The 25796-nt window shown below is 45.7% G+C and overlaps 1 protein-coding gene across 2 annotated transcripts in view; it reads left to right on the top strand.

Moving 5' to 3' along the window:
- Nucleotides 1–25796, top strand: part of TIAM1 (TIAM Rac1 associated GEF 1) — a 369342-nt gene that overhangs the window by 301540 nt on the left and 42006 nt on the right. For both annotated transcript variants that reach the window (XM_087861760.1, XM_045785501.2), the window contains 3 exons: nt 753–834; nt 6337–6423; nt 11224–11448. In XM_087861760.1, the coding sequence (XP_087717886.1) occupies nt 753–834; nt 6337–6423; nt 11224–11448 (394 nt within the window). The remainder of the gene's footprint in view (nt 1–752; nt 835–6336; nt 6424–11223; nt 11449–25796) is intronic.

The raw sequence follows: 25796 nt of genomic DNA, 5'->3' as shown, positions 1-25796 counted from the left end.
ACCAGAGATTTTTTTTCTTTTTTTTTTTTTTTTTTTTTTTTTTTGGTGTGGGGCAGAGGGAGAGGAAGAGAGAATCTTTTTTTTTTAACATATTTTTTTTTAAAGATTTTATTTATTTATTCGACAGAGAGAGAGAGACAGCCAGAGAGAGAGGGAACACAAGCAGGGGGAGTGGGAGAGGAAGAAGCAGGCTCCCAGCAGAGCATGGAGCCCGATGTTAGGCTCGATCCCAGGACCCCGGGATCACACCCTGAGCCGAAGGCAGGCCCTCAACAACTGAGCCACCCAGGCTCCCCGAAGAGAGAGAATCTTAAGCAGGCTCCACGCCCCGTGCAGAGCTGGATGGGGCCGAGCGGGGGTTCCATCTCACAACCCTGAGATCGTGACCTGAGCCGACATCAAGGGTCGGATGCTTAACCGACTGAGCCACCCAGGCGGCCTGAGTACTGGAGATTTTCAATTACTTTAGCAAATTTATTTTTCAGGTCTGTGAGAGACACTGGGTTGGAAAAGACATACAGAGTAGTGTTGAGGGATTATTTAGAAACTGGAACCATAGCTAAGTTTGGGAATACGAGTTTTACATTTCTGTTGTGATTCTTCATGGGTTCGGCTCAATAAAAAGACTGGGATGTGATGAGACTTTACTTTCAAGTAACAGCTGCGAAAAAATAGATTTACGAAACAATGTCTATTCCTAATAAGTTATTTGTAATGAAATCCTCATCAGAATCCTTTTTGTCACTTTTCAGCTGTACAAAGAAATTGAAATCTGTCCAAAAGTCACCCAGAACATCCAGATTGAAAAGTCAGATACAGCCAGTGATAATTACGGTAGGTTTATTTTTCTTTGATCTTTGGTGTTTTTCAAGTTAAAGCAATTCCTGTGTAAACACGCACTTACTTACAATTCAGTAAAATGCCTTGGGGGCCCATTTAAAACAGACAGCACATCTGGCTTCTGTGCTGTGCGGAGCAGCTGAACTCAGGAAAAAGAGATGTTTACTGTGGGTACGATGAAGACTTCAGCCTAAATTTCGTGATCTTAATCAGGCGGGTTCAACTGTCGTCAAAAGGAAATGCCTGGATCGGGAATGGATTACTTTATCTTGTGATATGCCCTTTGTAATGAAGAAATGATCTTTTCACACCTCTCTCCCTCAGATATACTCGTTATTCTCCCTTCCTCCCACAAATAATGTTAAAAGAACTCATTTTGGTGTTGTGTGGGGGTGGGGATCCCCAAGACCACCCCAAGATTTGGTGATTCACTACGAGGACCCACGGACTCAGCATATAGTCCTGCTCATGACCATGACTTATTACAGGGAAACTGTACAAAGCAACATCAATAAAGGGGAAAGGCACATGGGGGGAAGTCTGAGGAAACCCGGTACAAGCTTCCAGGAGTCCTCCCCCACTCACGCAGGGCGGCCTTAATTCCCCCAGCAACAAGCGGACAGTGTATGGGAGCTCTTGTCCCACGGGGAAGCTTGTTGGAGACTCTGTGCCCCGTCGGTCACACAGACACCCTCTGCCTAGCGTATACCAAAGGTTCGGACTCCCAGGCGGGAAACAGGTGTTCAGCATAAACCATATTATTTGTACACATTCGAGGCCCAGTGAGCCTCGTGAGGGTGTTGGGAATCCACCCGAAGTTCAAGTTCCCAGATGCCAGCCAGGGACCAAACTTATAAGCGGGCCTTTCAGAGACTGGCAGGCAGGGTTGCCATGCTAACGCTTTTCCACACGGTTGCCCGTGTTCTGGCATAGTTGAATAAATCAGCCCTTCCATATGTCTAAGATTACTTAGCATCACGCCTAGGATTTGAATAGCAGCGGAGTTGGTGCTGGAGTCGAAGACGTGGGGAAATCCATCCTGTGAGATCAGTCAGGCGTGGCGGGGTTGGCTGAGGTAGCTGCAAACAGGGAAATGTGCTTCCTAAATTCACCACGCAGCCTCCGTGGGTTGGCTGGGACTCTTCATGTTGTCCTCACTCCAGGACACAGGCCAGCAGCAGCTGCCACCTGGGGCGTTGTCCGTGTCTTGGCAGAGGGGAAGGGAGAAGGTGGGAAGCCAGGCGCTGGTGCCCCCCCAGTTTATTGTTAGAGAAGGTCACACGGTCCCGGCTTCCTCCAGGGGGCAGAGAAGCACAGCCCTGCTCTGTGTGGGCAGGAAGAGAACCTGGAAAGCCAGAGGGAAAGACGTGAGCCTCCGTATATGCTCACTTACAGTTTCTCTCTGAATTCAGTTATTCGGCTTTTTAGCATTTGAGCATCTTCAGATCCTTTCCTGAGCAGCGGGAGAGCGGAGTCCTTCTGCACTCGCTCCCGCAGGCGCCCGATCCTCTTCTCCGAATGTTCCCAAGATGATTTGGCTTAATGAAGAGAACCTAATTCCGAGCCCTGGTCCCTTGAATGACACCTTCCCGCTGTTTACTTCTTGACCCTGAAACGGAAGACGTCATAAACCCAGAGGATGTTTTTGATGGCAAAGGATAAATGTCTGTGAAGGGCTTGTTATGCATCAGAAGCACGACCTTGGTAATTAAAGCAGTAATGGGTAGCAGTGCTCTAAACACACGGCTGGGTTCTGCAAAGCAAGATGCGCCATGAAATGTAACTCTTCTCTTTAAGCAGCAAGAAGCAGGAGACGGCTGAATTTCAAGCTCCTGAAAGGGAACTCTAAGACTGACTGGTACTTGCACTCGAAAACAGGGCAGAAAACTGCTATACTTGTTATAGTTTTTTATTGACATGACGGAACCCATTTACCTTTCCACGCTGAAGGTGTGACAGCGTGTCAGGCATCCACCCAGATCGTCTTGTCAGCAGTGCCTCTCAGAGTATCTGATGTTTTAAAGAAGCAGGGGTTTTTGTTTTGTTTTGATTTCCAGTCCGCCGTGGACTGCCACTGCTTTGGTAAACTATGGAAGCTCATGCGTGGATGTGTGGCAGGGTCTCACGGCGGGGTTCTCAATGCTTAGCCTCAATTTCTGTGCTTACATGACTGTCAGCGGCCAACTGTTCTGGGATCCTGGGTTGCACCTTCCAGAGCCTGCTATGTGTGGCTAATAACCTTAGCTCAACCCTTTATTCTGAGGGCCCAGTTCATGTTGGTGTGAGGTGTTCCAACCGCGTATTGATTGAGAAGTTAAAGAGTCCCCCACTCCTAAGAGACCTGGTTGCCTCTGACCTCAGAACTGCCAAGGATTCTAAATTCAGCGCATCCGGGTCTAACACGAGCACCCAGGAAGTGTGGCTTCCTGCTGTATGTTGAGCTCAGTATATACTGGGTGCGGTAGAGGTCAAAGTTACCAGCACGCACCAACGTACAAAAAGCTAACTACGAACCACGTGCTGCTTTCTATCTGAGAACACTTCAGGGAGGGAAATAGGACTTAATAATCCAACTGATGAGCCCATGGAAAGATCCAACACTTCCTTCATTTCTCCCAGTTGCCCTTCCTGCCACCTGAGCCTGTAGGTTCTTTGCAGACCTTGTTGAAATTAGTTCAGGTAGTTACGAGATGAAGCATGATCACCTCGGCTGCCTTGAAGTGGAAGGATGCATCATTTAAGGAACTTTCGTTCCTTTTCTCGGGGACTTCCACTGTTGTTTCCGGTCGTGTGAACCATTTCTGTCAGAGGTGTCTCCACTTGTCCCATTCTCTGAATTTCACTGTATCCTGGAATCTGATTTTGGGTACTTTCCTGCCGTTTCTGTTGGTGTCATGATTTTTCTTTGGCTATAGATTTTCGTATGAGGAACCTTCTGGTGGTTCATCACAGGACTGTGTCTCCTTGGTTTCTTTTCTTAGTTTTAATCACTTCTTTCTTTCTCGAGAGCATTAGTGGCACTCATGGTGCCTCCTCATCTTTGTAACTAATAGCGGATGGGGCGGACACACTGGGTTTATGTTCAGCACTCCGTCTGGCTCCTGTCGGCAATCATTTGGGGCTGTATTACATTTGTTGGCCAGGAATTAAGATAGTTACTATTCTATTTAAAAGGAAAGAAAAAAATCTCGACTTTGCTGATTAACTGTTAAAATTATTGTGTTCTTCAGTGACCTCAAAATAATCCAGCTGTAGGATGGACCATATTTTCTTTATATTTGTTGGTGTAGGAGATGGATATAATCCCCCCTCCCCGAGTGTGCAAATTGCTGGCATCTTGAAATGGAGCCTTCTCTTGGGGACTCTGAGAGCCCTAGGGAGTGTCTGCTGCGTAGCCGAGTATGGGGCGCGCTGCCTTTCTGAGCGCTGAGACGGGCTCCTGTTTGCTTGACTCTTAAACAGGGGTCTTTTGAATTCCAGCGCAGAGCTAAAGTGCTGTTTACCTTTGTGCATGTTGGCTTCTATTTGCCTGATCTTCCAGAAAAAAATTGCTAAAGCTTTCTTCAGGAACCCTATCACAAAGATTTCCCACCAACTTGAGGGGTCTGATCTGTTTCTCGGAGCCATACTTGCCCACTGCCAGTTTCATAGTCAGCTGTAGTCTTTGTTATTATCTTTTGGTTATTAAAAAAGAAGACCAAGAAAAGAGGGAATGGCTCAAAGAAATAGTTCAGCCGTCTCCATTGACTTTGGCATAAGGAGGCTTGGAGCAGGCGCTCCATCATCCCCTGTTCTGGTATCTTCCATTCAGGTGGCTTGTCCCCTAGCACCTTGCCATTTGCTGCTCACTTTAGTTTTAATAGAAAAAGAAATTTGGCCTCAAAGCTTTATAGAATCACAGCATTTCAGAAGGAGAGGCCTGTATTTTAATGAACCTTATCCATTCTTTCTCTTGACCTAGCCCCCGCTTCTGCATCTATTCTAACAGATCAGGGGGAAAAAATTCTCTACTTAAATGCAGATAGATAGACCTATGTTAAAGCTAATGGCCACTTTGGTAGCTCATATATAAAATTTATTTTTACTTGAGTGAAGCTTCTTGAAACGTAATCGGAAAGTTGCAAGTTGCTGTAAGAATGGAATTCAAAATAGGAGAGTAAAACACAGAGCGGAAAGTCCTCGGGGCGTGGCCTGTGCTGTCCCCATCTGAGGGAGTTATGGTACCAGAGTGGGCGAGGACAGTTGGTAGTTTTGCCTGTGTGTGGGTATCTATTTCCTGGTCCTGTGAACGAAACAGAAAAACACATATTCATTATGACATGGCCTGAAAAGTCTTGATGACTCCCTGAGTCCCCATCTTATAATTAATTCTTCTGTTTTGCTGTTACTTGCTTATTTGTTCTTTAAAACCATTGTGTTTTTTTCTGTCTTCGGCCTTAAGGTAAGTACCTATATTATGGGATTATTCTTCACCCAGACCTGAAATTATGTCGGATCTTTACAACTGCATTCATTCCCATTGCTCTTTTAGGGGTGTTTGCCCAAGTCTTTTACTTGAGGGAAAGGAGGTATTGGTTGGGACGTTCCACTGATGGATCAGAAAAGAGTTTTGGGTTTTTTTTTGTTTTTTTTTTTAAAGTAATCTCTACACCCAACGTGGGGCTCAAACTCATGACACTGAGATCAGGAGTCACATGCTTTGCCACCAGGCGCCCCGATCAGAAAAGAGTTTAGTGAGACCGTCGAGAAACAGAGGTGACCAGGGCTTATAGCCACAGGATCAGGAGCACATCCTATCTCCAAGCCACCTGGAAGCTCAGGGCCTCGTTCTGCCCTTTTTTTCCTGAAGGGTGTAACAACGCCAAGATTAATTAGCTAATGGCCTTTGGGCTCTGGAAGCCTGGACAGGTAATGAGATGATCTTATGATCACACACTAGTAGAATGTGAAATCACTCCATTTCAAATAAAATAAGATTTGTCAACTGAGTTGCTGCTTAATCCCCGTTTGCAGAATTTTATTCAACTAGTGTCTATACAGCAATACATATGGCGGAACACCCACCATACATTTGCTCAGTTGTAATACATCCTTGGACGAGGATTGGCTAAGACAAGTCAAGGGGACCCAGGTGAGATAAGCTAATTATTCTGTTTGTGGACGGAATCATTCTGTTTCCTTGAGGACAAGGGAAAAGAGAAAGCGATGGCATTTACTAACAAGCAAGGTAAAACAAAATGTCTTCCGCTTGAGTTGATAGGTAGGTGAGGATAGACGTACCTGGTAATATTAATTTCTACAAGTGTGACTTTTTTTTTTAGAGTCATCTTAAAAATACATTTTTCTGCTTTATAAAATAATACGAACAAGGAAAAACAATTGCTCCAAACTGTAAGCAAAAACATCGAACATACGTCGTTCACAGCAGGTACTTCCTGTTGTTTGGTAAACATTCAGAAGGTGTGAGCCCTGCCATTCTGGCTTTGTGTTTTCTAGGGTTTTCACTTTCCTCTGTGGAAGAAGATGGTGTTCGAAGGCTCTATGTGAATAGTGTCAAGGAAACTGGTTTAGCTTCCAAGAAGGGTAAGTCCTTGGGTGTCTTATCTGTCTGTCTGTCCGCTTCTCTTAAAGTCCCCTTGGGGTGTCTCTGGTTGGTGGATAAGAAAGATATGCCCCAAGAGTTCACCTGTGCAGATTATTCAAACGCTGTCTCATTGAAAACCCTGCAGGGAGTATGGGTAGTATTCTCTAAACTCAGGTGTGGAAGCAATGTCACATTCTTGGATTTTAAATCTGATTCTGAGCCCACGTCCTTGGGGCAAGTGGGAAATCCCATTCTAATCTGACGTGATTGTCCTTCTCTACCATCTAGGATGGCATGGAAGTCTTAGGGGTTTTCCCGAAGCAGAGCCTTGGGAACACCCCTCTGTGCTACGGTGGCCCCCTGCCATTGGCTCTCACCTGAGCCTGCAAAACTCCTTCCAAGTGGATGTTGTCTTGTTCCCATTCATGGAGGAATCTTTGCAGAAGTTGGGAACCTAGGGGTTCAGGATCCGGTCTTGCCTCGAGTAGAGAGCTCTTCTCTGCCACACCCCGCCTGCAGCCCGACAAGGGCTCACTGGAGTCTGGGTTCCTTATGAAACCCCAACTCACTTTCCTCTTTCTACTCAGAATCTTTTCAACCTAGGTTTTTTGCTTCCTGTGTTGGCTTCCTAGGGCTACCGTAACAAATTATCACAAACTAAGTGATTAAAAACGACGGAAATGTATGCTTTTATAGTTCAGGAGGCCCAGAAGTTCAGAATCAAGTATGGGTTGTCCTTCTGGAGCCCCTGAGGAAAGAATCTGTCCCATGCCTCGTCCTTGCTTCCCGTGGTGACTGGTGGTCCTCGGTGCTCCTTGGCTTGTGGCTGCCTCCCTCCAGTCTCCACTCTGTCATCACATGGCCTTCTTTCCTGTGTGTCTCTGTCTTTACCTGGCCTTCTTAGAGGAATACCAGTCATTGGCCTTAGGGCCCATCCTGATCCAGAGTGATTTTATCTTAATTACATCTGCAAAGATCCTATTTCCAAATAAGGTCACATTCTGATATTCTGGCTGGACATGAGTTTTGGAGGATCCTTTCCAGCCTACATGCTTACCCTAAACACATCAGACAGCTAGGTAGGGCTCAAAACCCACCTTCCTTTCATTCCCCTTGCTATGGAATTTTTCGTTTCATCCCGGCAGCAGCAGAATCAGACCTGTTGAGTGGAGAAAACCGAAAACATCTGGATCAGTTGGACTTCGATGTAACGCCCCGTGTCTGCTCTGTTAGAGGGCCAAGGAAATGGGGGAGTGCCCTGCTTTGCCATGTCCTTCCATGTCTTGGTGCAGCTTAGCTCTGGCTGTTCGTGACTTACAAGCCACCTAGGCAGGTGACCTCTCCCCATGCTGTAAGCTGTGGAGAAGAGCAGCCTGCAGACTTGACTGTGCCCAGAAATGGCAAAAGTGTGACAAATGGGAAATAAAGTCAAAGTCATTTATCCACTGCTCTCATGGAGGAGGATTTTCCTTCCTTCCTTTTCAAGGCCAAAGGCAGCCTGGAGGTCGGGGTCTGACACTATATCAGGGTCTAGAAGCCGGAGTCTGAGCTATAGCTCAGCTAAGAGCAGAGGTGGCAGGGCTTATTCACCTTCAAACCCGAAGACTGATCGTTATCTCTCGCAGCACGATGAGTGTGCCCGTTGGCGTTGGTGTGGGGGTGGGGAAATATGCCGCCTCGGCTTCAGTCACTTCCTGTTTTAGTTCTGTGAATCCAGGAACCCTGGTGTTAGATAAAAACAAACGGCTGGCTGCTCCAACCCAAGGCCCCCGATCGCACTGTTCTCTATAGATTTGAGAGTGATGCCCATTTGTCCACCTGGGCCACAAAGACCATTCTAATACCCAGCTTGTAGAGGGCAGTGCCAAGAAAGAGATTTGGGTGGTTGTTGTTGTTTTAATGTTTAAGTCTGGCCTCTATGTGCAGACCTCTGGATAATGGAGAGTTCGCTGTGGACCGTAAGACGTCTTCAGGGACATCTCTAATCGCGAACCATTCTCCTCCTTCAGTGTCCCTTTGCTGTTCACGTCATTCTTTATAGACCGCCTTTGATGCCCATCACATTCGAACTAAGTCTTTTATTTATTTTTGGTAGGCATCTTCGGCTTTTGGCTTGTCTTGAGCTAATGGTTAATCCCCCTTTCTATGTACCCCCCCCCCCCCGCCGTTGGATCTCCCATCGGCTGTACTTACAGAGTGGACTTTTTGAACCACAGTGGGTTCGTTCACACTTCTCTCTGTTCAGCTCGGGCATGCTTGGGCCTGTCCTTTGACTCTTGGGGTCAACCGAGGCTGGGATCTGACATCTCATGTGCCGTCACCAAAGTGTTTTTCTGATGGCCACACAGCACAGAGCCCAGTTGAGAAAGCCACGTGTTTCTTTCTCTAGGCAGGTTCACAGCATCTTCTAGGTACTTCACTTTGCCACGGCCAGTTATGGGGATCACTTCTGAGCAGGCTATGGTTTTCTGTGAGCAAGAAAAGCTTTCTGTTTTCTTCTACCGCGTATTAATGGAAGTTAACGTCTATTGAAATAGATCCTCAGTGTCCCAGATGCTGTACTTAATCTCCTTTAGGGCATTGTCGCTTTTACGTAGGAAGAAACTGGGACTGGGAGGGATTCAATAATGTGCCCACGGTCACAGAGCAGTTACACGGTGACATTGGGACAGAAGGACCCCGGTGGGGCACTTCAGGGCTCACTCCTGCGAGGCTGCCCACATTCACGTGTTAATACCAAGAATAAGTCACCCAAGCAACTGCCTGGAGTCGTTTTCCAGGGCTGCCGTAACAAACGACCACAAACTGGGGGGTTTAAAACAACAGATATGTATTTTCTCCCCGTTCTGGAGGCCAGAAGTCTGAGATGAAGGTGTCAGCAGGGCTGTGCCCCGTCTGAAGTCTCTAGCAAAGAACCCGTCCTTGCCTCCCCCAGCCTCTGGTGGTTCCAAGGCTTCCTTGGCCTCCAGCAGCTTCACCCCAGTGGCTGCCCCTGGCTTTACATGGCCTTCTCCTCTTTCTGTGCGTCTCTTTGAAGGACATTTGTCAGTGGCTTCAGGACCTACCGGACAATCCAGCATGTTCTATCTCAACATCACGTATCTAATTACAGCTGTGAAGATCCTATTTCCACATAAGGTCCCATTCACAGGTTCTGGGACGTGGACATATCTTTTGGGGGGGGGGGTCACTGTTTATCCTGCTACACACTTCGGTTCCACCATTCATAGTAAACCTGGAAGTTCTTTTAAAAAAAGAAACTTGGGGTTCCTGGGTGGCTCAGTCAGTTAAGCGTCCAACTCTTGATTTCAGCTCAGGTTATGATCTCATAAGATTGAGCCCCACGTCGACCTGTATGCTGAGCGTGGAGCCTGCTTGAGATTCTCTCTCTCTCGGTCTCCCTATGCCTCTCCCTCTCAAAAAACAAAAAAACCAAAAAACCCCCAAACTCATAGATGTTTAAGTCTTTTCTTCTGTTCTTTATATAACCTCCTCTAATATCTAATCAAAGGGGTTGTCTCCAAGAGAAGACTTCAGAAAACCAAAAAACCAAAAACTAACTACTTTTCGCATGGAAGGAATGTTGTATTTTCAACCCGAATGCTGTGATGCCAGAATTTTTTACATAAAAGTGGAGTGGTTAGCTTCTCAGAATCCCACTCCGATACATGGAAAAGTATTCTCCTTTCTCTGCCATTGCCTTCCCACTCAAAATGTTTCTTGGAGTGCTTTATGATACAAGATTGGTGGCAGTTAGTTTGGAAACCCGAGTACAGATGGCCAAGGGGGCGTGACTCGGCGAAGCTGGGAAGTGAGCGTCTCTGTGCAGACACTTTTCCGCAGCATCAGAGCTGGGATCCGTGGATGCCTGAGGAGTCGAGCGGCTTCTCATTTCTGCAGTTGGTTCCTTCCCTTTGCCCTTCACTCACTTTGTCAAGTTTGCTTTTCTACCCGAGTCTATAAAATAAGACTTGGACTCTTTTTAGCTGAAACAATACTTTATTTCCTTTCACGTTCTGCTCTAACCTCTCCCTTTCTCAAACCACTGGCATGTTCTTTAAATACCAGGTTGAAATGCCTCAGAACACAAGCCATTGTTCTTTGGGGCCAGTTTGCGGCTGCTCCTTTGGGTCCCCAACTTTGGCAACTCCCCCAGCACGCTTTGCAAAAGCAGCAGAACCTTTGGGGACCTTCCAAAAGACACTCACACCGAGGTCCTGATGTAGTTAAACAAAGGGAGGAGGGCAAAAAATGATCATATTCGGTTCTGTAGATTGTGTTGGAGATCAAGTCATTTTCCATGGTCGTAGCCAAAAGCAGCTCACCGCGTGCTGGTTCCGTGGCTGGTTCCACAGTGGTGATCAGGAGATGTTAGCTGGCTGTGCCACACGTGTGCAGTGCAGCACGTGCATGTACAAAATTTACTGATCACAGTAATCAGAGCATTTCCACTTTTACCCCTCAAAACTGAGGACGGCAGCCAGAAGTAGCACTTGTGAGGGGGAATTGGCTGATGCCCAGAGCATAGAGATTCGGGAAGGAGTCAGTGTGTTTAGTCGGTCTGTTCAGAACAGGTGGGCGTGCTGTCACATCCGAGTCCAGAACCCCCCAAGACCCAGGCCCCCGTGATCACCGTGGATGGAGGACAAGCTCCGTGTGCACCAGCACCGGGGCGTGGGGCCTGTGACAAGTGAGCTCCGCGTGCCCTTTCTCAGGGCTTCGGTGCTGTTGTGATCTGACTCGCCGCTGCTGCTTTTATGTGCGTGTGAAATTAAACATTTTCCGTCTCGCGTTGGCAGGCCTGAAAGCGGGAGATGAGATTCTCGAGATCAATAATCGTGCTGCAGGCACCCTGAACTCCTCCGTGCTCAAAGATTTCCTCACGCAGCCGTCCCTGGGCCTCCTGGTGCGGACCTACCCGGAGCCGGAGGGAGGCGTGGAGCTGCTCGACTGCCCGCCCCACCGCGCCGACGGCCCCGTGGACCTCAGCGAGAGCCCCCTGGCCTTTCTCAGCAGCAACCCAGGTATGGCTGCGACGGGGACCGTGCAGGGCATGTGTATGTGTGTGTGTGTGTGTGTGTGTGTGTGTGTGTTCCACCAGACTGGGACCGGCAGGCACAAGGTGTGTGAGTGAGGTGAGCTGGTTCCTAGATGAGTGCTTCCTGTTGATTTCCAAGGTTCGGGGGAGTAAGTGTTTGGTCACCGGTCAGCCTGTCCTGCACGAGAGCTTCTTGCTGCACGGTGTGCTGCTCTTTGTCATTTTGGGGAAGGTCGAATGGGTAGAGGCCACCGTCTCTTGGCTGTGGACAGAGATAATAGAGACACAGATGTGCCAGGAATCACTGGGGCTCTGGGGCCTAGCTCTGCCTTCCACATCATCATCCCCCAAACCACCCAGCCCTGGCTTTCCCTTCTGTGTGAGAGAGGGCGTGAGTTGCCCAGAGTGGAAATGCACTCAGAGCTCCGAAGGTCAGCTTCTCTCGGGCTGCCCCAGTCTTGCATGTCAGCGTGAGTCCAGAGGCAGAACCGTGCCCTGCCCCACCTGCTGCTCTCCCTGCTTACAGCCTTTCTCCCTATCCCTTTGCAACCTTGTGCTTATCCTGGAAGAAGCAACCAGAATGCTGCCTTCCCTTTGAAGCCTTCCTGGGTGGGACCCCACAGAGCTAGCACCCTCCTCCGGGTCCCTAGGACCCTCTAAAAATCTTTCTCATGGGCCGTAATCCTGATACTCTTCTTACTCGCTTCTCTCTCTCTTTGTCCTGCGTTTGTTTCTTGGGACTGAGCTTCTGTCTTCTTCCTGTGGTAACACAGGTGCCCTATTCTCGTTCAGCGAGTCCGTGAATGAGAATACCAGTCAACAATTTATATTACTTACTTCCCCATAACCTGATTCTAGAATTGAGGTTGCTTGAGTTAAATTAAAAAAAAAAAAAATAACGTCTTTGGTTTCAAAATCCGAGGGCAGGTACTTTGAGTATTCTTGCCCTGCCATTGTTTTTCAAATTCCCTTCTGAAGTTTGGCTTGATGAGAGTAGATCACCAGCAGAACCCTTGTGAGAGTCCATTCTTCTGCTCAGTGGCTGTCGCAAGAATTTGGCAAGTTGAGACTTCAGAAAATCGATGGCACCTAATGCCATTAACTTCCTTGAGTCATTATGTCATTGCAGTACCCTGATCAGATTTTTAGAACAGGACTCCAGTGAGCCGTGTACTCTTAACAGGGAATGGAGACCATGAAGGCTGTTCTTTTGCATGACCACAAGATGGCAGCATCGATCCCATAAAACTCAGTTCACAGAGGAGGTTTCTGCAATAGGACTTTGAATGAGGCATTTGTGTTAGGTTAGGTTATTTAAAGGATTTTTACAAGATCTGGATGTACATACTATGTACAACAGTGTGTGCACAACTGTTTTTGAATTTTTTTTTCTGTCTGAACCCTTCCTGTGGGTTATGGATATAAAGCAGGGGTTGGTAAACTACAACCCACCAGCCACATGCGCCCCACGGCCTGTTTTTGTAAATAAAGTTTTATTGGAACACAGTCGTGCCTGTCATGTATGTCTTGTCTCTGGCTACTTTCTCATTGCAAAGGCAGAGCTGAGTAGTAGTGACAGGGACTTATGGTCTATAAAGTTGAAAATATTCACCATCTGGCCCTTTACAGATAGTTTCCCTGAGAGAGTGTGACTGGAACTGCTCACAAGTTGCCCCTTTAAAGAGAGTCACTATTTTAGGGGTGTTCTTTAAAAAGAAATTGTGCACGTATGTGTGTGTGCATTTTGAAAATTTTTATTAAAATTGTTTTAATTAAAATGTATTTGCATACAAGTATTTTAGAAATACTTGAATACAGAATACAGAACATACATATATATAGTAAATGTCCCATCTTTTATATGATAGAGTTTTAAACTTAACAACTGACCTTTACATACTGTGTATTACCTCCAGTCTCCTTTGAAGGCTGAGTGCTAAATCCACTGAACCTACCGGTGTTCAAAACACATTAAAATTTCTATTTTGGAATCATTCTTAGAACATTCATTTATTCTTTTGCTTTTTTCCGGTTGAACGATACGTTGGACTGACATTTGTTGAGTGAGGTGCTGAAAGTCCTTATGATGTCTGGGCCATGACTCTGTTCTCAGACTTAAATTTTAGCAAATGTTCTGTTTTTTAATCAGTTCACTTTTCAGTATTTTGCAATAATCGAAAATCCTGCAGAATAAGTCAGATCATCAAACTGGTTCAAGACTAAAGCAAGAAAGTCAAGTCATCGTGTTAGTTTTCTTGTCAGGTCTCTTAGCTGTCTTCAACGTTAATAAGTTCCAGAAGAATTCTCAAATGCTCTGGGCAGTCGCAGCACAGTTGGGGTGGCTGGAGGGGGAGCCTGAGTCTCCGCCGCTCTGCCTTCTGGTTGCTACCGTTTCCTAGTCCCCATGTAACTGTGAAAAATAAAAGAGGCAAGTAAACAGGATAAAATAACCTGGAAGATTGCTCTATAATGAGGCGGAGATAAAGCAGTGTCTACTGACGGCCGCGGCTAAAATAGCAAAGAAAACAACTAGCAGAATGGTACAATGGGGAGGCTGGACTATAGCCTTCGTCTAAATTTAGAAGTAGCTAAAAATAAGCATCCTGAGTGGCAGATTTGAGGTCTGATGCAGGGACCGTCTTAACGGTGGTCATAGTGCGTGTTTAGCAGCCTTGGTGGAGGGCCTGGCAGTGTCTCAGGGACCCGGGGGTCCACATGAGCCCTGCTGGGTGCCTGTCGCAGAAGACCGGCCTGGCTGTGCACCCCATCCTACAAGCCCAAGGAGGCAGGCTTGGTCCAATCCTGCCCTCAGAACCCTGATTGAAATATGGAATGAACTTGCAGGGCTGGATTATTGCCGAGCCCCCTTTTCTCCTGGAAAGCTTTGTTTCCTCTCTGAAAGCATCACACCCTAGTGGCTAAGAATGGGCTCTGGGACCAGGTTTTTCGGGACTGAGTCCTGTTTCTGTGTTTATTGGCTTCATCTCTCCAAGCCCTGGTGTCCTTACACATAAAACGGGGTTAATACCACAGTACTGTCTCACTAAGTTGTTGTGGGGTTGGATTGAGTTATAAAAGTAAAGTGGTTAGACTGGGTCTTAGGAAGTGCTTGCTAAATGTTACGTATTTGAAGCACAATTTCTTATGGGGACGGAAGATCTTTTGGCTTGTAACCAGAGGCTGCTCATTTCTGATCTCACCAGTCTCTACTCCACCCACCTCAATCTGCAACTCCATCCACCTCAGTTGTCTGCATCCAGACCATCAGAATTGTCTCAGAACTACGTTTATAAATACCTTCCTTAAGTACTTTCCTCTCCCGGGTGGAAGGAAATGCATTCTGTAGTCTAGATGCTGAGACATCTGGGCCCCTTTTCAGACATCATGATTCACATGGTCTGGACTGGGGCCTGGGGTGCATTTGTTGTAGTGGCTGCTTAAAACTCGGGGGATTATAATGTGCAGCTAGGATTGGGATCCACTATCCCGGGTCACCTACTGTCCTTTGGTTGTTGATCCCCTTTTTGTTGTCTCGATGGAATGATAAGGTGATTGGAATGTTATGGTCACATGCAAACCATCTGTAGTGGTATTTGTTGATATCATATTGTGGTCTGAGATTTTGGTTTTTTTAAAGATTTACTTATTTATTTAAGTAATCTCTACACCCAACATGGGGCTCGAGCTCAGGACCTGGAAATCAAGAGTCACATTCTTCATCGACTGAGACAGCCAGGCACCCCTGAGATTTTCGTAATGAAAATCTGTTAGGTGATGTGGAATGCATCTCTAACCTGCTCTCCCTGTATGGCAAGGAAGGGTGGTGAATGGGTTGCTGTGTTGGCTTGGAAATCCAGGGGCCTCACCCTGAGTGTTCTTTCTAAGAATCTGTTTCCCATTCTCAGTCACTGACCATCCATGGGTCCTTGTTGAAATCTTTCTTGAGCTACTTTCACCCCCCCCCCCCTTTTTTTTTTTTAGTATTTGTTTACTGGCATACTGGTAAGAAAATGGAGGAAGGATGTCTAGACAAAAAGACAGTCCCTTGAGTGACTGTTATTATAGAAAGAACCTTGGAGCAAAGGGGAAGCTGGGATAGGAAGTTGCAAAACTGTTTGTGTGAGGTTTCCAAAAAGCCTCTTGAATGTGCCTGTGTGATTTATTTTGAATACTGATCTCATCTGGAGCTACTAACGTTTTGGGCCAGATACTACTTTGTTGGGGGGGGGGGGCGTCCTGGGCATTGATGTTTACCAGCATTACTACAAACCACTGTAAGTAGTAAGTAGCCCCTTGCCCCAAGTGGTACCAATCAAAATATCTTCCATTGTTGCCAAATGTCCCCTGAGCAGCAAAATCTCCCCTGTTTGAGAGCCACTGGCCTGATTTATCAGAAGGTAAACCTAACTCACCCAGTTAGGGAAATATTCAAAGTGAACATCAGTATAGGAAAGCAAATCTGGATCTAAAATAATTTTTAAAGGTTTTATAAAACACTTACTGAGGGAATTCTAACACAAATACCCTTTTCTTTTTTTTTTTTTTTAAGATTTTTTATTTATTTATTCAACAGAGACAGAGACAGCCAGCGAGGGAGGGAACACAAGGAGGGGGAGTGGGAGAGGAAGGAGCAGGCCCACAGTGGAAGAGCCTGATGTGGGGCTCGATCCCATAACGCCGGGATCACGCCCTGAGCCGAAGGCAGACGCTTAACCGCTGTGCCACCCAGGCGCCCCACAAATACCCTTTTCTGACATCTCCCTCCCCCTCCCCCTCTTTTGAGTCAAGGCGAAGAGCAAAAAACAAATAAATGCTTATTTTGAGGCCTTTCTCCCTAGTGTGAGTAAAACTGTTCTGGCATAAGATATTTATCACTGAAATTAACTCCTGAAACAAAGGTATTTCAGTCAGTCGTTACGCAAAAGCCCACATCTTCTGCAAGTTGTAAGAATCGGTACCAGTGGCATCGATGGTATCTTTCCAAGGTTTCAGAATATCTGTTGTGTCTTGCATTTTAAATTTTGCCATCAAGGCTCACATCCATTCCATTTTTAGGGTGACTGCAGCTCCGCTTTATCTTCCCTAAAATTCCACCTGACCCGTTGGGGTGAAGCAGGTGCCCTCCTTTAGCTCAGTGTTCCAATAAAGATGCCAGGGCTAGGCAAACTGAAGTTGGGTCTTGTTTGAAAAATGGTCATTCCAGAAACTGAGCCAGGGAGAGCCGGGCGTCTGCAGCGAACTCGGGCCCATAGGAGTTCAAGACAATTGGGGCCATCGTTGGGTCTGGAGAGTCAGCTTCCCCCCCCTCCCGCCCCCGCCCGGGCCCCGGCCCCATGATAGACTTCAGGCACATCTGTGTGATGCCAAGGGGAAGACTGGAGTCTGTTTCGAGTGCAGATATCTCTCCTGCAGGAAGTAGATTAAGCAGCGTTTGTTCTAACAGGAAAAGCTTCCGTGACAGCAGGGGAGTTGAAACACCTTGGTTAGAGAAGGAATGGTTGGGCGCCCCACGTGGACAACGTTTCGATGGGTGGGCAGAGCGTGCTTCCCTACAGTGCCTGTGGAATGGAAGAGGCTATTCCAGACTTCTGTTCTGTGCAGATTGTCTGCAGATTGATTCTGAAAACAAGACAATCAGGCCACAGGGAGAGGCAACAAAGAAAGAGGAACCGCACACATTTATGTCCTTACAAACCAATATGGCCCCCTCCGTCCATCAGAGGCTCTAACGTCTAGTAGATACCAGGAGCACATGGTCCTCTATTTGTTTGTTGATAAAATTTGGAGCCATGTGTGTTTTGTAAACTGTCTGGGTTCTAGGCTTTTGTCTCACAGCACCTGGCCTGCTTCCTGGGGCCCTGCTGGGAGAGTCATGATTTCCAGCTGCATTGGGTGGATGACACCCGTCAAATCTTGGGGGGGGGGTTTGAGAATTTAAGAGCTTCCGTCTGTATATTTTTAAAGAACACAAATGAACCTTATATTATTTGACTTTCACAACCAATTCACTGAATCAGTAATGCCTGTATCTACAGTTTTCATGGATTTAGAAATTTCTCTCCATAGAGAAACAGATGCTGAGATTTTGTGAAGTTTGGCTGGAAAGAAGTTATTTGTCTGCTAAGTTAAAGTTGGAGGGTTTTTTTCATAGTCTATGTTAAGCTCTCCCTAATTCTTTTTTTTTCTTTTTCATTATTTTGGTTTCTTAGCTTTGTTGTGGAGAGGGTGTTTACGCTGATCTTACTATATATGTTATGAGTGTTTCTTGGAATTCTTATAGGACAGTAAAAAGGACTGAAAAGCAAAATAAAATCCTGGCCTAGTGACTAACTTTCAGCGGAACGTTTTTATTGGCAGTATCTAACCTTTTCTTACCCCCTGGCCCTCAAATCATTTTTTTCTCACAGAGATTTAAACTCAGACATTAATCAAAGCGTTCAGAAAATCAGTGTTATAATTGGTTCTTCTTTGGAAACGTTTGAATTGGAGAATCCGCTTATTTAATAACCATTGTTAATGCATCGCATAAGTGAAAGAGTTTTATCTTCTTTCTTTAAATGTAAGTCCTGAGCAGACTTGAATGGAGTCAGAGTGAATGTGTCTCAACCGAATAAATTAAAGAGAAATCTAAATGGAAGCTGAGATTGATGTGTCTGTCCTGTCAGGGGTGAGTGGGACGTGCTGGTCACAAAGGTTTCTCAGTCTCAAGGACATTATTATGACATGAAAACCATTCTAAAAAGTGAAGAAACGATCAGACCTGTTCACAACAATGCATGCTATTTATGGTGGCTGTGGACGTAGCCAGTAGGTCCTGTCCTTCCCAGCCTCAGCCCTGCTCCATGCCTCCTCATCCCCTGGGGCCGCCCAGCCCCCTTTTGATCCTTTGTCTCTTCACATTTGGCCCCACTTCTCTGTGCTGCCAAAATGGCGGCCGGGCACCTCCTCTATGCTGGAGATTGGGCTAAATGTGGGGTTGGAGTGGAGGTGAGGTAGCCGTTCCTTGCTCTGACCACTGCTTCAACCACCTCTCAGCCTTATCTTCAGCTTTCCCATCCCTCTGACGGTGAGCAGAGCCATCTGCGTGTGTGTGTGCACACTGGTGAGTAAACAGGGCCTGCTACCTCCCGGACAAAGAGGAGAATTCCTTCAGTGTCTGTTGTTAGAGGAAAGTGTCTAGTAGTGAAGGGTGTGGGGAGCTGCCGTAGGATGTTGCCTTGTCTGCCTTGGGATTGCCAAAAAACTCAGTGGTGTTGTTCCACATGATTCTTAGGCTAGGAGGCCCTTCAGAGAAGCTATCAATTCCTGCCTCTCTGGCTTTCACTGATGGCTAAATCCCCCTTACCCATTCATTGGTTATCTTCTGCTAAGTATCAAACTATCCCAAGACAATCATTTTATTTGCTCATTCTTTTGTGCTGGGCTCACCTGTGTGCTTGTTCTGCTCTCCTTGCCTAGAGTCACTCATGTGGCTGTATCATCTGGTGGCTTGACCGGGGCTGGATTAAGATGACCTCCCTTGCATGTTTGGTGATTAGTTGACTGAACCCCCCTCTGCCTGAGACCTCTCATCCTCAAGAGGCTAGCTTGTGGTTTCTTTGTATGGTGAGCGCAGAGATCCTGGAGGTGAAACCAGAAATTGCAAGGACACTTGAGGTCTTAGCTTGGAATTCATGTGTCACCATCTAGGTCACATTTTGTTTATTGAAACAATTCATGGGGTGGAGAAAAAGTAACACACAAATCTGTGCCCTAAGGGATTGATAGAATATCACCCTTGCAGATTCTCTTCCACAAGCTACATTGCTTTTTCTCTTCCCTATTTTATTAATTTTTGTCTTCAGCTAAGGGCAGAAGCATGACGTGGTGGAGTAAAAAAGAATACATGCTTTAGAATCAGATATACTGGGGCACCTGGGTGGCTCAGTCAGTTAAGCATCTGCCTTCAGGTCATGATCTCAGGGTCCTGGGATCGAGCCCCATGGGCTCCCTGCTTAGCGGGGAATCTGCTTCTCCCTCTCCCTCTGCCCCTCCCCCTGCTCATGATCTTTCTTTCTCTCTCAGATGAATAAATAAAATCTTTAAAAAAAAAGGAATCTTATATACCTACAGATTCTGATATATAGGAATTCCTTTATATTCTAGGTATTAACATTTTTGCCAGTTATGCATTGAAGATAACTTTTCTCAGTATTTGTCTTGTGGCTTTTGACAAAGAAGAGTTTTTAATTTTAATAAAATCTGGTTTTCTGTCTCATATGATTTGTACTTTTTATATCTTTTTTAAGAAACCCTCTTCTTGCCTAAGGTAACAAACATTGTCTTCTGTATTTTCTTGTAAAAGATTTTATACTTTGGGCTATTCACATGCTTCTGATTTATACCTCCCTGGTGTTGATTTTTGTGAATGGTGTATGTTAGGGTGCAACTGGATATTTTTCCATCTGAGTAATCTGCTGTCATAATAGTGTTTATCAGATATGCCATTCCCTTCCCCGGGATCTGCAATGGCACGTCTGCTGTATATCATGCCTCCGTGTGTGGGAAGACTGTTTCTGGACTGGCTTGCTTTCTCCCTTCCCTTCCCCTTCCCCTTCCCCTTCCCCTTCCCCTTCCCCTTCCCCTTCCCCTTCCCCTTCCCCTTCCCTTCCCTTCCCCCAAGATTGTATTTATTTATTTGACAGAGAGAGAGAGAGCACAAGCAGGAAGAGCTGCAGGCAGAGGAAGAGGGAGAAGCAGGCTCACTGCCGAGCAAGGAACCTGACGTGGGGCTCAATGCCAGGACCCCAGGATCATGACCTGAGCTGAAGGCAGATGCTTAACTGACTGAGCCACCCAAGTGCCCCTGTTTCTGGGCTTTCTGTGCTAGTGGCCTGTTTCCTTACTAATTCTCCATTGCTTTATGTTACTGCAACTTTATAATATATAATACATGTTAATATCTGGTAGGGGAATTATCACAATCTAGTTCTCCTTCTCTAAAACTCTTTGATGTTATTGGCTTTTGTTCCCTCGTAACAACTTGAGTTCACCAAAGGTTCTGTTAGTGTGGTCTGTAGCTGAATGATGATGATTTGGTATTTGTTGAGACTTATGTTGTGGTCTGAGGTGTGGCCTGTTTGTAGAAATTGCTAATCCTTGGGGAAAATGTACATTCACAGATTCTTAGGAATAGGGTTTGAAATATATTCATGGATCAAGCTTAATAATGATCGATATATTTTCGTATTGTGACTCAACGTGTTTCGTCTGACATTTGTCGAGCTTTCTTTACGTTAGCTAACTGTATTTTCCCCTCCCTTTACTTTCAGTCTCCTGTATCTTTGTGTTTAGGTCTGTTTCTTACATATTGCTTGTAGGTAGGACTGTTTTTTGTTTTGTTTTGTTTTTACCTAAACATAAAGTTTAAGTATCAAGTTTAGTTCACTTTGCATTTATTTAGAGGAGCCATGTCTTTTGACTCCTTTCTATCCTCTCATTTTGCTGGCTTTGTCTTTGCTTGTTTTTTCTTTTCTTTCCTGCCCTCTTTGGGATGGGATTTCTAAATTCCACTTTTGGTTTTATGTAATCTAATTCTGTTCTTTAGTGGCCACCCTTAAAATGTTAGCATAATTTCTAACATAACAAAGACCAAAGTTAGTCTTTTTACCTCCCTCTTGAAGCACGTAAGGGCCACGAAATGCTTTAAATATAATCACCCACACCATTGGTTTAGTTGTGTCTTACATGTTTGTGACCTACAAGTGCCCCCCCTTTTTTTGGAGTGTGTGGGGTGTTGTTTTACAAACTAAGACTTGCACATGTGTATCTTCAGCTCTTTATTATTTTACTGTTTATCAGATTGTGTGTGTGTGCATGAGTGTGTGTGTGTGCATGAGTGTGTGTGCATGAGTGTGTCTGTGCATGAGTGTGTGTCTGTGTGCATGAGTGTGTGCGTGTGTCTGTGTGTGAGTGTCTGCATGCGTGTGTGTGCATGAGTGTGTGCATGAGTGTGTGTGTGTCTGTGTGCATGAGTGTGTGCGTGTGTCTGTGTGTGTCTGTGTGTGCATGAGTGTGTATGTGTCTGTGTGTGTGCATGAGTGTGTGTGTGTGTGTGTGTGTCCCCACCCAAAGTACAAGCCTACCCTATTTTATTGTGTTTTGCTATATTGCGCTTCGCAGATATTGTGTGTTTTACAGACTGAGAATTTGTGGCAACCCTGCACTGAGCAAGTCTGTTGGCACCACATTTCCAACAGCATTTGCTCACTTTGTGTCTCTCTGTTACATTTTGGGAATTCTTGCAATATTTCAGGCTTTTTCATTATTATTATTTGTCTGGTGATCAGTGATCAGGGATTATGACTTGCTTGAAGCTCAGGTGATTAATATTTTTTAGCAATGAAGTATTTTTAAATTAAGATAATGTACTTTTGGGGGCATCTGGCTGGCTAGGTCGATGGGAGTGTGTGCAACTCCTGATCTCAGGGTTGTATGTTAGAGCCCCATGTTAGGTGTAGAGATTACTAAAAAATAAAATCTTTTAAAAAAAAAGATAAGTACCTTTGTTAGACCTAATGCTGTTGCACGTTTAATAGACTGCAGTGTAGTGTAAATAGAACTATTACATGCACTAGGAAACCAAAAAATTCATTTGACTTGCTTTGCTGTGATATTCACCGCACTGCAGTGGTCTGGAACCATACTCCCAGTATCTCCTAAGTATGCCTGCACACCCTTTCAGAGAGTTTTTTTAGTGAGGTTCTCTTGGTAGTGAACTTTCTCCCTCAGAGAACATTATAGTCTTCTTATTGAATAATATTTTAGCTGGAAATACAATTCTGTGTTGATAGTTTGAGCATTTGAAGATTTCTATGCTTTAGTGAGGTCATGTCTTCAGATAGACCTTTTATTCTTTCTTGAACTTTTATTTTTATCTTTTTTATTTTTGTATTTTTATTTTTACCTTTTATTTTATCTGTTGAGTGTTTTTTTATGTTTTTATTTATTTATTTGTTTATTTGAGAGAGAGCATAAGCAGGGCAGAAGGGCAGGGGGACAGGGAGAAGCAGATTCCCCACTGAGCAGGGAGCCTGACATGGGGCTTGATCCCAGGATCCTGAGATTGTGACTGGAGTCAAAAGCAGACACTTAACCAACTGAGCCACCCAGGTGCCCCTTGAGTTTTTTTGTTTTTTTCTTAAGATTTATTTATTTATTTGGGGCACCTGGGTGGCTCGGTCAGTTAGGCATCTGCCTTCGGCTCAGGTCATGATCCTGGAGTACTGGAATCGAGTCCCGTGTCTTGCTCGCTCTCTCACTATTTCTCTCTCTCTCAAATAAATAAATAAATTTTTAAAAAAAAAGATTTTATTTATGTATTTATTTATTTGAGAGAGAGAGAGACAGAACAGGGAGAGGGGCAGAGGGAAAAGGAGAGAGGCAATCTCAAGCAGGTTCCACACCCAGTGCAGAGCCTGATGCAGGACTCGATCTCATAACCCTGAGATCATGACCTGAGCCAAAGTCAAGAGTCAGACACTTAACTGACTGAGCCACCCAGGTGCCCCACTATTGAGTGCTTTATTTGAGTGGTTATAGTTCTCATTTTTAAAATCCTATTAATTAACCTGACCTTTTTTGAAGTTTTCTCTTGTTCCTTTTTAAAAAAATTTTTTTAAATATAATTGACATTCTGTCTCTGGTGATTGCAGTACTATTCCTTGGGAATCTTATTCTGTTGCTTATTGTGTCTGCTGCTTCTCACTCCTGGGGATCTGGTTCTTTCTGGGTTTTATGATAATGGATTATGGGTTTTTATTTGATCAAGCTTTATCTCTGGACATTATACGATACCATCATTAAGTGTGAATTCCTCCAGAGGGATTTCGTTTATGTCTTTGCTGGAGCCCTTAGAATACATATCTACAATAATTTTAAGGCAATTTTTCATCTTGAATATCATGGACAAAATGTTTGTGTCCTGGCAAAATCCATCTATTGAAGCCTTGAGCCCCGATGTGGTTGTTCTTTGGAGTTGGGGCCTTTGGGAAGAAATTAGGTTTAGATAAAGTTGTGAGAGTAGGCCCCCATGATGGGATTAGTGTCCTTGTCAGGAGACAAAGAGAGCAGAAGTCACTCTTCCCTTACACAAGGAAAAAGGCATGCAAGCATATACTGAGATGGTGGCCTTCCACCAGTCCTCACCAAGAACTGAATCTGTGAGCCCCTTGACCTTGGACTTCCTGGACTCTCCTGGGTGCAGTCATGATGTAAATTTGAGTCTCAAGCACCCGTGGGGCCAGCCCGTGGTTATCATCTTTGGAGAAACACCGCCCCCCCCCTTGCTTCCTCCCTAGTCTTCTGTCCTGGAGTGTAGGCAGAATCAGACAAGCTTTCTTTCCTTTGTTTGTTCCTTCCTTCCTTCTTCTCTTCCCTCCCTTCCCCTCCCCTCCCCTCCCCTCCCCTTCCCTCCTCTCCCCTCGCCCCTCCCCCCCTTCCTTTCCCTTTTGCCAGTGAATACTTTTTTCTTTTATCTTTTTACATCTTTTTAGACTGTGGGTATAGCCCTTCAGGGGAACCATATGAACGTGGGAGATTCAGTTCTAACTCTCCAACTTGTACGGATCTGACACCTGTTTTCAGTGTCATGTCTTTACAGTTGAAACGAGAGTCTCCAGGGCATTGGTTCCCAAACTGGGATGGTACTGCTGTTGGGAAATGTGTGGGTGCATCTTTATTGGCACAGAGACCAGGGAGTGCTAATTGTATTTACTGCCCAGGAGCCAAGAGACTCAAGTGTCCCTGCCAAGCGTGCGATTTTGCCCCCCCCCCCCAAATTGTTCATCTCCTACCACCAATAGATCTCTCTCTCTCTTTGGGAAACACTGCATTAGGGTTTGGGGACTGATGGATTTACTCAGCATTGCCACAGCTTTCAGACTGGCCTACCAGCTCCTAATTTATTGTCTTCATTTTGGGCTCTGGGATTTCTTGGAGCTCAGTTCTTTGTTTAAAAGGATTTTGTTATGTTTTATTTAGCATTCCTAAGTGTTTTGTAGAAGTAGGATTTTCTTTTTTCTTCTCTTCTTTTCTTTTTTCTTTTCTATCCCCTCCCTTCCTTCGTTCCTTCCTTCCTTCCTCCGTTCCTTCCTTTCTCTCTCTCTCTCTCTTTCTCTCTCTCTCTCCCTCCCTCCAGGATACCTAGCCCCACACTATCATTAACAATGAAAATCCCTTCATTTGTTTTCCCCCTGTTTGGTGAGCATGAGCTGTACCCGGGCACTTTGTTACATGTGAGATACGTAGGCTCAGAGCATCTGGCTGTGCCGTCTGGGGGTTGCCGTTCTGCAGACTACAGTAGGAATGGTGCCCCTGCATGGTGTGCAGCCTGGCTGCTCTGGGTGGTGCTGAGGGAGCTGTGGCTCCTGTGATCCAAGAGCCTAGTGCACTTAGCAAAGTGTCCCTAATGAGCTTATCTGCTCCTCCACATTGGGGATCAACTCTTGCCCTATTTTCCTGGCTCCAGCATCTGGGTTATTGCCCCCATGCAAAGTGTTCAATCACCTTTTTTCCCATGGGGGTAACAATATGACATAGTCGATAGCCACCAAGTTACCTGAGCTTCTTTCTTTGACCACTACCACCAAATGAGAGAGGGAGCAGGTAATCAGAAAATCCTAGAGCCAGGGGTGCTTGGGTGGCACAGTTGGTTGGGCGTCCGACTCTTGGTTTCCGCTCAGGTCATGATCTCAGGGTCGTGGGATCAGGCTCTGTGCTCAGCGTGGCAGTCTGCTTGGGATTCTCTCTCTCCCTCTCCCTTTGCCCCTCCCCACTGTGCATGCTCGCACTCTCTCTCTCTCTCTCTCTCAAGTAAATAAGTAAATCTTAAAAAAGAAAGAAAGAAAAGAAAAGGAGGGAGGAAGGAAAGAAAGAGAAAGAAAAAGAAAATTCTTGAGCCAGAGCAAAAGGGAGGACACGGCCGGAAACTTCCATCTAGTTGTGTTCACTTGGTCGGTGCTTCACTGCAGAGGAGGACAGGGGACCAGAGGATGCAGCCTTGGAGCATAAGTGTTTGCTTAGAGGTCGGCTTCCTCCCTGTTTTGCGGCCAACTTTGAATTCGAACAGAAAGTGATGCCGAGCCAATGTTGAGTCTGGTGGCGTCACTGAATAGAGCAACCTCTTTGCAAACAGAGGCGTTCATCCAGAGTCAGAAAGTAGCTCCTTCACGCTCGTTTTCTATCTTGCCCATTTGTAGTCACAGTGCTGTCGTCCCTGATCCAGGTTTTTAAATGTCTTCGAACCCGGCTACCCCAGGTGTAGTCCAGGGACCACATGGATTGGTGTCATTTCGG

This window comes from Ursus americanus, chromosome 4 (assembly GCF_024610735.1).
Source record: "Ursus americanus isolate L20-20 chromosome 4, mUrsAme1.1.p, whole genome shotgun sequence".
Lineage (NCBI taxonomy): Eukaryota > Metazoa > Chordata > Mammalia > Carnivora > Ursidae > Ursus > Ursus americanus.
Note: the sequence above shows the minus strand (reverse complement) of the source record. Positions and strands in the feature narration are given on the sequence as shown.